This window comes from Gadus macrocephalus, chromosome 13, assembly GCF_031168955.1.
Source record: "Gadus macrocephalus chromosome 13, ASM3116895v1".
NCBI classification, from domain to species: Eukaryota; Metazoa; Chordata; class Actinopteri; order Gadiformes; family Gadidae; genus Gadus; species Gadus macrocephalus.
The window spans coordinates 22,154,032-22,168,689 of NC_082394.1; the positions used below are offsets into that span (position 1 = coordinate 22,154,032).

The window sequence follows — 14,658 nt, forward strand, 5'->3', positions numbered from 1 at the left end:
AAGTGGGGACCTCACTAACCACCACCAATATGTAGCACCCACTTGGGTGATGCACGGCAGCCAATCGGTGCCAGAACGCTCACTACACACCAGCTTGAGGTGGAGAGTTAGGGATGAGGTGGAGAGTGAGGGAAAAGAACATATTTAAACACTATCGACCATATTTAAACACTGTCGATCACATTTAAACAATATCGACCACATGTAAACACTATCGACCACATTTAAACACTATCGACCATATTGAAACACTATGGACCACATGTAAACCCTATCGACCACATGTAAACACTATCGCCCACATTTAAACACTATCACCCACATTTAAACACTATGGACCACACGTAAACCCTATCGACCACATTTAAACACTATCGCCCATTTAAACACTATCGCCCACATTTAAACACTATGGACCACATTTAAACACTATGGACCACATGTAAACCCTATCGACCACATGTAAACCCTATCGACCATATATAAACACTATCGACCACATTTAAACATGTAAACCCTATCGACCACAATTAAACACTATCGACCACAATTAAACACTATCGACCACATTTAAACATGTAAACCCTATCGACCACATTTAAACACTATCGACCACATTTAAACACTATCGACCACATTTAAACACTCTCGCCCACATTTACACACTATCGACCACATTTAAACACTATCGACCACATGTAAACACTAGCGACCATATTTAAACACTATCGACCACATTTAAACATGTAAACCCTATCAACCACATTTAAACATGTAAACCCCTCTCGACCACATTTAAACCCTATCGACCACATTTAAACCCTATCGACCATATTCAAACACTATCGACCACATTTAAACTATCGACCATATTTAAACACTAAATACTATCGACCACATTCAAACCCTATCGACCACATTTATACCCTATCGACCACATTTAAACCCTATCAACCATATTTAAACACTATCGACCACATTCAAACACTATCGACCACATTTAAACACTATCGCCCACATTTAAACTAGACCATATTTAAACACTATCAACCATATTTAAACACTATCGACCACATTTAAACACTATCGACCACATTCAAACACTATCGACCATATTTAAACACTATCAACCATATTTACACGCTATCGACCACATTCAAACACTATCGACCACATTTAAACCCTATCACCCACATTTAAACACTATCGACCACATTTAAACCCTATCGCCCACATTTAAACACTATCGACCACATTTAAACACTATCGACCATATTTAAACACTATCGACCACATGTAAACACTAGCGACCATATTTAAACACTCACACAATTTGATATATATCACTATATATATATATAGATATAGATTTGTGCTGATTATATTATTACAATCTATCCTTGTATTTAAATTGCGGATCCCCATAAAGGGTATAAATTGCCATCCCCGTATTGGGTTCCAATAGGTTGACTGACTCTCCGTCCATCCTTCGTATCATCTGCTGTTCCAGCGCCAGACAAACGGCGGTGACACTACCGACGGAAAAAGCCGTTACGTCCCATTGTTTGGAGTGAAAGCAGTTTCTCCCTATCCATATAATATATATATATATAGATCTACACATATAAATAGTTTATAAAAGAGTTAAAAGTTTACAAAAACACACTTAAATTACTAAAAACAACGCAACACGCACGGAGCTACTGGATAAGCATCCTACTCGCGTCGGCGCCATGGCAACCCTATAAATGCATTGTCTTATTATTGTTTGGTATTTGTGCAAAATAAATGACATCAAATGACTGTTCAAGTTCGAGTGCTTTGAAGAGTTTCTCTTTACTTAAATTTCTGCAAATATACACAGACACAACGACACATTAATTATGACACTTTTTTGTTCACCATTCATGTCAGTACTGCACTACAAAGTGTTTAGGTTTCAGAGGACAGAAAGGTAAAATCCAGACAATACAATTATGTAAGTTTCTGTAGGGGTGTACTTGTCTAAAAGACACTTCTCACATGAATATGCTCTACATTCAGAATTAATTATGCACTTCAGTCTTATTTATGGCTGAAATGTTGCTACTGTTGAAATTGCTACTGTTCACTTGGTATTCCCAAATTCTGGCCCCTAGTGTAATTCCTCTCTATTTTGCCAGTCTTCTCCTCTCCTCCTGTCTTTCATTTTTGTGGTAGTGCTGGGTGGTGTAAGGGACATCAGAGACGCTTCTGCAGGTTTAGAACCGGAACCACAGGAACCAGAATCTGGGAGGCAGGCAGGAGAAGTGGAGTTGTGGGCAAGTGGTTGAAGGGCTGGTTTGGTTGACTGGAGAGGAAGCTCAGGAGCAGGCCTCAGAACAGAAGATGGAGCCTCTCTGGGCTCACGACAGTTCTCCCGTGCTTGTTCCCCTGTGCAGCGCCTAAAAGTATTACCTTTTTTGTATAACAAAGCATAATATCAGATGACAACATGGCTACACAGGAAATGGCACAGATACTAGGTTATTATTGGCTGGGTAAAGTGTTTATAACTCAACATCTTGTGATTGTTGCAGTATTTATCCCTTGGAGCCGGGTGGTGCTTTTCTCCATCACCATGATATTAATAATAATGACTTGCCGGATGTGGGAGTATGGCTCAAACACTGGTGCCTGACTCCATATACGCGCCTTGATCCACAGTACTGCTCGTAGAGTTGGATGAAAAGTGCCTCAAACACACAATTGCAGTCAGGTCACTGTGCTGGGCTTCTCCCTCCTGCAAAGTATTTGCAATGGTATTGAGTAGCATTAGTGTAGTACAAGACATGATGTAATGGCTTGCAGTATTGTCATGCTTGCTCAGAGTGTTCATTTAGAATATATATGTTTGTGAATGCAAGCTTAATTCAAATTGTGTTCATGATTGTAATCATATACTCGTGAAAATCTGTTGATTCTTGGTATTGTACGGATAATAAATTGTTGTGTTGGTAGATCTATAGTCTCCTGTGTGTACAGGGAAATATGAAAACAGGCAAGAGAGGAGATTTAACGCTGGTTATGTTGGCTGCCATTGTCATCTCTTTTATTTTACACCACATCAGATATTCTTAGCATTGTTATCAAAATAAACTACTCAATCAATAAATAATCTACACAATTTCTTCTGTATGACTCTGATTAAATAAACCCAATAACCAATAACCAAAATAAACCTTCAAATCAAATTCATTTATCTAATTACATTAATATAAATTTTAAATATAAACGTGACTCTTTACAGATACACTGTAGTAAAAGATAACACTTTCAGTGGTGTTAAATGCTAAGTCTGTAGACCTACCCATTTTAATTACAGTAAATTACCCAAACAAATTAGCAATTCATTATCTCAACTAAAACAATAATAGGTCTACTTTGAGAGTGAATAACAGTATCAAAACAGGCACCATCAAAATAGCCTACATTTAAACAACACTTTATCTGTCCTACACCATTATACATTGCTGTTCCAAGTGATATAAATGTGCTGGTTGTATAAAACACTAGTAAATCCTAAACTAAGTCATAAAATCACACTGAAGCACTTTGTGGCCACATACCTAGTTCAGGCGTTCTCACGGCGACGTAGGGCAGCAGGCGTCTTTGTGGCGACGAACTTATCCAGACGTCGAGAGTAGACGTACATTTTGTCTGAATTTCCTTATGTACGTCGCCGTGACACCGCCGCCGGTGGGTGGAACTTCCATGCCGTCGCCGTGGCGTCGCTGCTGGTCTCTCATCTGCAGTCCCAATCAATCCCATTCAAAATTTCACACGTTCCCACGGCGACGTAGGGTAGACTGCTCCTTCGCCTCTTCGAGGTTATCCTTAGGTTTGGCACTATCCACTCGCCATACCAGGTTATCCTTAGGTTTGGCACTATCCACTCGCCATACTCCGAGGGTGGTTTCAGAAGTTTACGGTTTCGGTCAGCGGATTCGCCGGCTTTGTGAATCCGCTGACCGAAACCGTAAACTTCTGAAACCACCCTCGGAGGTGGTTTCAAATCTACCCGGTTTCGTTTTGGATTCGTGTGGACGCCTGAAACCGACTGAAACCATAAACCATGACGTCATCGCCCCACCCATCGACCCTCTAGGCCGGGGGTCGGCAATAGGCGGACCGCGGTCCGGGTCCGGACCCAACTGACGTCCTCTCCGGACCGAGACACAATTGCAACAATAATATTAATAATGCGATTTTTTTTTTATATACCGTATTGGTCCGAATATAAGACTGCCTTTTTTCCAATCGAAATAGGTCCGAAAAAGTCGGGTCGTCTTATATTCGGGGTCTAGTATTCAGAGCGCAGTTTCTCTTCTTCGCCTCTCCCTTTAAATGTCAATACACATTCGCGGCCGCAGGTTGCGCCAGAAATTGGTTCCGGGAAGAAGTAGTCCAGCGTCCTTAACAACCAGACCGTTACCGGTGTTTAAAGACAGGCTGACCATTAGAGACAAGTGGCTCAAAAGTGGGTCAGGTCAATCAACAACAGCGGAGGAGCTATGATGCCAATTTTAAAATAATGGTCGTCAATAAGGCAGAGTCAAGTAACAACTGCCAAGATGTTTGGGGTCACGGAGTGTAACGTAAGAAGATGGCGAGCACCAAAATAACGTCTCAAAGACGTCAACAGTCAGCGCAAATCCTACCGTGGTCCTCAAAGTGGCCGTTTCAGTGAGGTTGACCGGAGAGTTTTTGAAAACGTCAGAGAAAACGCGCTTTGGGCGGAGCCGGTGGAAGCGGAGCAGCTGGGGAGCGATGACAGCGAGAGCAAACACAGCGGGGCAGAGGACGTGTGTGATAGACAGAGATCGGAGGAGAAGTTTGGCGAATTTTGGTTAAGTTTAGTTAAATATGTGGCCTGTATTTTTCTATGTTATTTAAAAATGTTCCCAATGTTGCTTGATATTAATTTTGAATCATACTGTACATATTTTGCCTTGAAAGTGCCGTGGCCTTTACTGGCATTATTATTATTGTCATTGATATAACAAGTGTTTAATTCACTGTTCTTTGTTCTGCAAATCTGGTCTGCAAATCTTTTTTTCCAAATGTTTGTGTTGAAAAACGGGGGGTCGTCTTATAATCAGGGTCGTCTTATATTCGGACCAATACGGGTATATATAATTTTGACCAAGAGATTTTAACAACTAATGTTTGGGTGACTTTTATAAACCCGTTAAATACATTAAATTAACTATAACTTTATGGTAGGCTATGTTTTTGTTTAAACCGTATAATGCCAGTAGCCAATCAGATGATAGCCTGCCCTACGAGCTGTGCGACTGGTGCACGCAAGCGCGGCAAAATTGACAGAAGAAAAGAGTGCCTTCAGTGAGAGAGAAAGCTTCATTGCAGTTCAAGAGAAAGATGGCGTGCTCTAAGAAGAGAAAGGTAGATTGTGAGAACAGAGCTTTTAAAGAGGAGTGTTCATTCTGCCTGCATGCAGCTCTAAGCCTGTGTGCCTGATCTGCTCCGAGACGGTGGCGGATAGTCAGTTGTTGACCAAACAGACACTGATACTACTAGCGCCTAAAGTACTTATATTGGCTAAATATGCCTCTGAATCATAATGCACACCTTGACTGTTGGTACATAAAACACATGCAGTCCTATATCAGTGAAAACAACGGTCATAAAAAATGTGTGATAGACCCCCGGACCCAAGCTTGAGGATTTTTTTTGAAACTGGACCCATTAGGATTTTAATTGCCTACCCCTGCTCTAGGCAATGACTGTTAAGACCGCGGAGTCTCAGAACTCACAACAACAAAGATGATGGCGGACTACAGGCTTGTAATCGTTCTGCAGCAGATCATGTCCCTTGTTGGGTTGCTAAGCCATTATTTATTTAGACTGTTGACTGACTTTGTGACGTTTTTTTCTGACGTTTGTTTGTGTTGTAAGTGGTTCGGGGGGCAGCCTTTATGCGCATGCTCGCCCCTTCTTCTTATTTAATTTTCTTCTGGATTTCTGTAGCAGAAGCAGCGCCCCTTATGGGCCTGGCATGTGTACTACAGCGTTTCTACAGATCTACCTGGTTTCGCTTGACTCCGTCTTTACGGAGATACTCCGAAACCGGATAGATCGAAACCGGAACGGTTTCGCCCGTTTCGGCTTCGTGTGGACGGGGCCTTAGAGGGTCGTTTGAGACACATTACAGAACTGTACAATCCGTGTATGGTTCGTTCTTTGAATATTCCGATTTAAAACAAAATCAGAAAAAACTATTAAGTCGTTTTTTGTTTTTTTCTGATTTGGTTTTGAAACCGAAATAGGGCAAAAGGAATAAACAAATAAACTGTATTTTTCTGTTTTTTTAAAATCAAAACGGGAAAACTGAATAATCCAGTTGCTTGTTTTGTTTGCGTGATATTTAGATATAACCGCAATGATTGCCGGGAAAATGGCACGCGGATTATTGCTGGTTTAGGTGGTTGGCTCTTTTTTCTTCGCTGCGTTCTGCCTTCTGGTGTAGCCTATAACTATAAATGTATCTATTTTTGTTTTTGTGTTTCGGGTTTAAAAAACCAACACACAAAACACACTAACACAAATAAAATGCAGTTTATTTATTTATTCCTTTTGCCCTTTTTCCGATTCAAAACCAAATCAGAAAAAACAAAAAACGACTGTTAATTCTTTTTTTCTGATTTTGCTTTAAATCTGAATATTCAAAGAACGAACCATACATGGATTCTGTACCCTTGACTAAAACTAAATCCCATTATTCTAATTGAGGCATCCTTCTACTGCTGGTAGAAGGATGCTGAACAAGAGTAGTCCAGACCACTGTACTATAGCCTATGTTGAAGCCAAGCTACGCAATCAGACTGAACCCTTACAGGAGGGCAGCTTTGCCGGAGGGAGAAGGTACACTTCATACATTTTGAAGAATTGAAAAAATAAAAAACCTGTGTGCAAGTTTTGCACAAATGTTAGTTACATATTTAATTTTACAATCACAATACATATGAAAACCAAAACATACAAAGGAAAACCATATGAAACCATATATCGAATAAAACAAAGAGTATTCTTTTTTTTTCTAAAGCTTTAATGGTTTATACAGCATTCGATCAACATTGAGATACTGCTTATTAACAGACAATGTACAACAAAAGATACAGAAAGTACCTTTCTGAGTAATAATAATAAAAAGACTATTCGTTTCAAAGTATAATGTACCCTGCTTCACCTCAACTGTCATATCATTATACAAAACCTGTTTTATTTTAGGATCATTTTCAAAGAAAAAGTGCACATCCACACTAAATGAAGAAACTAACTCCTGTCTCCTCATCTCCTCCCCTCAAACAGACAATACACCAAATAAACAAAAGCCTAGTTTATTGTTAGACTTCTAAACTTTTTCACGCTTTTTACATTATGGGCATGGATACATAGATACAGCCAATCACGCGGCTCATACGGCCACAGTAGTGCTGCTAGCGTTCGCCACTCAGGTGGCTCATACGGCTACAGTAGTGCTGCTAGCGTTAGCGTCTGGGGCTACGGGCCTCAGCAGTGTTCCGCTGACGGGGTTGTGGGGGGTGACCTTGATGGGCCGGTTCTCTCCATGGTGGCCGCAGCCCCGCAGGCAGAGCTGGCAGGCGGAGCAGGTGGCGTTGCAGCAGGGCAGGTGGCGGCAGACGCTGAAGCGCCAGAGGAACCAGGCCGGGGACCAGCAGCACCAGCACAGCAGCAGGGCGGCGCCCAGCACGCCCAGCGCCACGTACAGAGCCAGCAGGGACACGGGGACCGTGGAGGCTACAGGGGCGGGGGGGGGGGGGAAGAGACATGAAGGATGGGTCACTTCATCCTGCTCACCTCTCCTGGTTTTACTGAACAGCTCACCCTGATGAGTGTAAAGACAGATGAGTACAGAGCCCGGAAACCACAAGCTGCAAGGGTCGCATCATGTCTTGCTCCCCGTATCGTTCAAGAGACATTCTGCTGATCAGAAACACATGTGGATAAAGCTTCAGAAGGAATTATTTATGAATGTATTTATACAGTGTTGATTTGATACCTTTTTCAAATCACATTAGTGTCCTCCCACCATGAACATCTGACTAGTGCTGGCCAAGTCTGCAATTGCTGAGTTCCCCTCAATCCAGACTGGAGCTGGTCTGCTACCAGACTTGAGATGAATTATTCCAAATCTGATTTGTAAGTCACATCCGATTAGATGTAAACGTGTGAGGGTGAGGTGGGCGTTTGTGGTGGTAGCGGCGCCCTCACCTGTGGCTGACTCCAGGTTGTGCGCACTGTCCGGCGCGCCACAGTTCATACCTGTGGAGGCCGGCGCTGTGGTCAGGACAGACGCTCCAGTGGACGTTGCAATGGTGGGCGGCGATGTGTGAGCTACCAACTGACCCCCTGAAATGTTGGGAAGACATTATCTGGGGTTAGGAAAAGGAAATTCAGAAGATTCGGTTTAAGTTTACGTGGAAGAAAACGTTATCTTAAATGATACTCCAATATTTAGTTTGTATTGGAACTAATATGTTGTGTGGTGTTTTGGAGAATGATTCATGTTAGCATAATATCATCACTCCACTGCCCTTTACAGATAGCTGGCTGACCTTTGCATCCAGAAGTCAGGTTCTCTTCCAGGTCGCTTCCATCCCCACAGTTGTCGATTCCTTTGTCATCACACACCAGACTCAGAGGAATACACTTGCCATTGCGACAGGTAAAGTACGGCTCCCCACTGCATTCGGATTGGTTGAACCCTGAAGATTAGAATAAAGACGAGGATGCAAATCTTTCATCTTTCATGCAGCTTTGACAAAGATGCATCTGAGAGCTTTTAGGGGCCATTTCAAGAACACGGACAGTATCTCTATAGAGCCCTATGATGCACAGAGTTGTAATATTTCACGTGTGAGAACAATAACAAAATATGCAGACAGGTCTTTCCTTTCTAAAACGTGTTGAATTCCTTTATATTCAAGACTCAGGATTCAAAGGGCTTTATTGGCATGGAAAACATACATTTTGGTGCCAAGGAAGATAAAGTCAAGTAAGATAAAAGAAAAGAATATCTCAAAGCTCTTTCTCTCTGAAACACTGAGCCTCACCCAGCCTGAAGGAGGTGAAGTCCCCCACGAAGTCCACGCGGGGCTGGGTCCCCCGGGTCACCAGCCTCAGCGTCAGGTAGTTCCCCGTGGAGAGCACCGGCCGTGGGGGGCTCTTCCCACACAGCGGGGGACCCACTGGCGGGGAGCTCCTCTCCCTGCCGTCGTAGAACTGGAGGTAGGAGCCAGCGTGGCAGGGGTCCTCGGGCCCCTGGCCAGGCCCGGGGTCCGGACGGGGGCTGTCTAGGGGGGCAGACCCCCGGGGGGAGGGCGGGGCGGGACTGAGCGGGGCCACCCTCAACAAACTGTACACCAGGAAGAAGCGGAAGTGGAACTGGATCTTGTCCCGGGGGGAGGCGGCCTGCATGGTGAGGTGGCAGTCGGTGCCCATGGTCACAAAGTAGTACTTCTTAGAGTCCTTATGCGAGTTCACCACCATGCCGTCCCCCTTGATGGTCTGACCGCAGAAGTCCACCACGTTCACTGTCGAGAAACAAGAGAACAAATATGTGTCTGAATAATCCTTCATCACAATGCATTGTTTATTTGAAGTTAAGGATGTGGTTGACAAAAGGATGAGCTTTGGTTCTCTTATTTTTGTAAAACATAAAAGACAAATGACATGGGTTCTCCTTCTTCTGAATGTACATGGCCTGAACAAAAGACGATGATGATGACTAACTGTGGGAATAACGTTTTTTTCCCTTTGATTTGATGGATGATATTATTACTTGCTACTACTTTACTCTCCTTGAAGACAGAATGTAGGAAAGGCGTAATGTGGAGGCTACTCATTATTTGTATATTTAGTAACTTTACATCATGAGGCTGCTCATGAGCTCACACCGCAAGTTCAAGTGGGTATGAGCAGAGAGCAGATGGGGGAGACAGATCCTTTTCAGGCGGTCCCAGACCCACCCCCCTGACCACACGCCCCCATGGCTGGGATGCAGGCCAAGTAACTCCTGGATTTACTGCCGCCTCAGGGTTTATTAGCTCTGTTGCCATGGAAGACCACTAAGTCGCTCTGCTCTGACCTCCCGGAATGTCCCAAGAAGACCGTGAGCCCCCATTGTTGCCCCGCTAGTTCATACCATACAGGTTATGTGTGTGTGTGTGTGTGTGTGTTTGGGGGGGAGGGGGAATCCCGCATGGACACCGAGTGCCCAGTAAAGCTTCTTCTTCTTCACACTTATAATTCAGCACTTTTAAGATGCTATCATGTAGGGTCCAACTCAGAGCCAATCCTTGGGAGCAGGGTGGTTGAGGGGCGGATGGTATACACTTAGTGAACACTTTCTCAAATCCTTTTCCTAAAGGCGAGCTGCTGCCGGCTTTGTGTTATCCTGCTCTCAATGTATTGTATTGTATTGATTGATGTATTGATACCGGCACTAGATGAAGGCTCCAACTTTACTATGATGTGCTTTCAGCTTCACTGACACACAAATTAAGGAATATCATGTAAGTAGAATGAATAAGCTATACTGAAAATGAAGACAAGAAGAAATACCACTAGTATCCTAGTTCTATCCTATTTTATTTAAAATGTAAACAAAATACTTAGTATAGTCTGTATATAATAAAAATGTTGGCTAATTACACCAATATTAAAAGTTAGCTAAGACCTATATCAAGTATTTTGTTTAAATCTAATATTTGGTTGTATAATGATCTGTTATAAGAAGTCCAGAGTAGGCAAGGAGCCAAGAGTATCGCCAGCCGGTTGTAATTAATCACATAATGGAAAGTTTGGACCCAATCTAAGATCTTAAACGCTGAAGAGGAGGGGAGGGAGGAAGGAGAAGAGAAAGGTTATTATTAGAGTAGGTTATTACAGTAACCAGAAACCTGGTAATAAAGTATGTTAACGTGATTGAAGTGAAGTGGAATGCCGGCAATGAAACTAGTTAGACGTGCTGATCTAAAGTCGCATCATCTTACCCGTCTCGATGGCTCTGGTGTTCACCGCCATTAATCCCATCAGGAGAGTCATCTTCATCGCTTGATGAAACAGGCTGTTGATGGGGAACTCCATAGTGGAAAACGTATTCAGTGGCGCCCAGTAAGCAGTCTGAATTCTCAAACTAATAGTTCACATAAGTTATGTCGGTGTCTCTAAATGATCATCCTAAAGGAGTAAACCTTGTTCTTATACTAAACTACTGAAGACGCATGGAATCTGAACACAGGACATTTAACTGTGCGGACCGAGATGTGTATATATATATGAACTCAACCAGCCTTGTGCGTGCCCATCCGAAGTCTCCGCTTTCGCATGCTGCTGTTTCCATGACAATAGCCTGATGATGCAGGGGAGGAGGGGCGAGGGTCTCCCATCAGACGGAATGTCAAGGGTTTTAGTCCCCATGTGACCATCTGGTTTTCTACAGGATCAGAATTTAGATATTATATTGAATTGGAACGAATGTTCATGGAACCTAAAAAGAGCAAAGAAATATACCAAATATACCAATCAACCAACTGAAGCCCACATCAAACCTTTCATGACGTCAAGATTTTAACACAATAACCTGAATTTGGGTTCATTTCATTTTTTTTCTTTACTCCCCTCCAGCAGTCCCTTTTGCCCCATCTTACGGCCAAATAAAGGGCAAAGGGACTGCTAATGTGGGAGACGAAATTAAAGGGTAGAGAGAGGCATCATTAGTTGTTGTTCTGTAAGACCATACAAGCATTACTTTTATAAAACCTTAGCTTTTTCTGTATGTTGGACTTGAAACATTTTCTCACACATAATCTTTTATCTAACGAATATATCTAAACATATTTACTATTATAACAATTAAAAAGTACACTTTGATATTTGAACAAGACAAACATCTTTTGACAGAAAAAAATTCTCAATTCACTTATATAAAAACTACAAAAATGTACACTTCACGTTCTTGAACTGAACACTAATAACATATAGGATAAGCCTTAGCTTAGTCTATATGCAGCATTGTCAACAGGTTCTTTCCAATCTGTGATGGTTCCGTCCAGTTGCTGGACAGTACCTCTTTCCCTTGATTTCGGAATGTCCAGTGGTTCTACTTTTGGACTGACCACATGTTTTACACTGATAGTGATAGCCCTCTTGGCTGAGTCACCTTTTTGCTGGCTCCCCTCTAGCCACCCGTTCCTGTCTGCCTTTTGCAGCCTCCATTTTGGGTGATGATTAAACCCTGATGATTGATCAATGCTGACAGGTGGTATTGCTGAGAGGGGGTGGTGGTGATATTATCAATATTATACAACAGATTGTTTCCGTCTTTCACATTTCTGTGGAATACTGCACACAGTCACTCTAGCCATATCCGGCTATATATATGTTGGACATTCAATACTGTTTTTTGGACAGTATAATCTGCACACATACACATAATGACATATACTGTGATTTAATTGTATTCAAATGTTATTTTGCTCTTATTTTTTATATACAGTAGTACTTTATTTCACCTGTTGATTTTTCATAATTTCATAACTATAATTAGTCCAATCCACCTGATTGAATTGAAGAGGCGTATGATCATGATATACAGTACAACCCCCCTTCACAATTTGATTACTGATAGGAGTCCGCCTGTCTAAATTTGTTATTAAAGAGTTATCAATGCTATGAGGACATACAGAACATGACTGTCTGCGTCATATTGCTTAACTGTAACATGTTATAATAAAACATGATACATATGAATAACGTGTGTATAAACTATAGGTTTACCTCTCAGCTGCTTGTTGACCAGGTGAGAGTCAATTTGTTTCCTTGAAGCTCTCCATGGCCCTGGAGGGGTCCTCTGTTCTCATTCTAAAGTGTATTGTATTTGGAGGGAAAATTGTCCATGTAATTTATCCTGGAATACAGTCACACCCTCTCAGCTATCTCTGCTGTTGACAAAGCGGTTATTGTGCGGTTGAGGTTTACCAGGTTCTCCACCAAGCAATCAACTGCCTCCCATCCAGGAACACCTCGTGAATCACATCTGTTGTCCTGAAAAATGAGGAGCAACCAGTCACACATGCTGTTGTTAGTCAAATGATCTGAGGTGATGCGTCCAACAGAAGAGCTGCCCTCAGTAAGTACACTTCTGCCTCAACAGAGAGAAACAGTTCAGAGAAAATAGATAGTCAACTCATTGGTCAATAAGCATGCAACACAAAAATCCACATTGAGACTATTAACAATGAAACGGCTCGTATGTACACAGCATCTGAAAATCATTAACTCTTCCTGTCCAATGGAAATCATGCAATGGACAGATTACCTCAGATAATGATTCGGAAGAGGCACCATGGAGAAAAGCTTCTTATTGACTTGTCACTAATCCACACAACACTGTGCAGGATTTGATCCTTATCGGGTAATATGTCACGCCGCGTCCTGCTACGCGGTCCAATACCTCCATCTAGTGGCTACTTGACGCCAGTGGTCCTTCTCCTGACACACCAGTCTACAATCACCAATCACCATATTCCCTACTTCAGCCGGGGATCTCCTACCAGCCGGCGCCAGTTCGTCGTTACGTCTACCCAGTTAGTATCAGGCCCCCAGGACTGGTGCATATTTCCGGAATCCACCAGTGCTCAGAGGCCAAGCCTGGTATTGCAGTCGGTTTAGTGGGCTGTGGACGGGTCCCTCAAATCACGGGGCCCGGAAGTAGATATCCTCGTTCACTCCAATACAAGTGGGGAGCAGGAATGTGTCTCCGCAAAAAATGTCTGGATAGCAATCAAAGGCTCATAATTACCTTCATGCCATGTCCTAAAATTGTTTTAGTTTTTTCTTTTCAAAACGCCACCTCAAGTGTTTTATTAGCCGTTATCTCGCTGGGGAAGAGGGGTGTGCAGCTGAAAGGAGTCGTAGTGAAACAAATGGCATCCGAGAGGACCTAGTTCAGTGCTCCGTTAACGTGTCCGATTTTTGGACTGGTTCATCTGCTGCTCAATAACTCTCACGGTCCTCTGCTTGCGATCATTGTGATTCATCATGTTTTGATCCATTTATTCAAAAGATCCAAAGACAAAGAACAGGTGCATTACGGTATCATTTTATATTGTTGTTGGACCGGAGTGGGGGGATGGGTACGCATGCGTTGCATCCGGTACGTCATGAACTAGGGCGTGGCTAGGCTCCCATGATGCGGAAGCAAATCGCTCCTTGATGTTCCCCTGCGCCATTGAGCACTTTCAATAGGAATGAATGGAGCACCATTTTGTAGTCCGCTGTCCTTTCTATAATATGTCCATGGTTAGTATCGGTCCTACCAGCATTCTTGAACATCTGTTTTCGTAGCCTGTCCCCGTGGTAACCATCTCTCCATGGGCGTAGCTTGGACGTCCGGGGGGCCCCCACGCGGCCACGGCCGCCCGACGGTCGCCGGGCTGGTGGTGTCACGCCAAATTTGTACCGGATGCCAATTTGTACCGGGCACGTCATCAGCTGTCCGTTGCCAGGCAACGGACAGCTGATTACGTAAGGGTTGTCCGTTGCCGGGCAGGTTTCAAAAAACATTCGCGCTCATGTTGCCAAAGACGGAAT

The 14,658-nt window shown here is 43.0% G+C and overlaps 1 protein-coding gene across 6 annotated transcripts; it reads right to left on the reverse strand.

The window, feature by feature from the left end:
• Positions 1-6,488: 6,488 nt before the first annotated feature.
• On the reverse strand, positions 6,489-11,835 carry LOC132471059 (low-density lipoprotein receptor class A domain-containing protein 2-like). Of its 6 annotated transcripts, none has more exons than XR_009528749.1 (6): positions 11,058-11,730; positions 9,117-9,596; positions 8,619-8,768; positions 8,275-8,412; positions 7,888-7,986; positions 6,490-7,800 (listed from the first exon to the last, which is right to left on the reverse strand). XR_009528749.1 is itself a non-coding variant. In XM_060070058.1 (5 exons), the coding sequence occupies exons 1-5, from the start codon at positions 11,149-11,151 to the stop codon at positions 7,949-7,951; spliced, it is 900 nt and encodes a 299-aa protein (XP_059926041.1). In that variant the 5' UTR covers positions 11,152-11,829; the 3' UTR covers positions 7,821-7,948. The 6 variants fall into 6 exon arrangements, 3 of the variants coding, with proteins under 3 accessions (XP_059926041.1, XP_059926042.1, XP_059926040.1); XR_009528750.1 differs by having other exon boundaries at positions 6,491-7,800; positions 7,888-7,983; positions 11,058-11,728; XR_009528748.1 differs by having other exon boundaries at positions 6,489-7,800; positions 7,888-8,412; positions 11,058-11,835.
• Between the last annotated feature and the right edge of the window lie 2,823 nt (positions 11,836-14,658).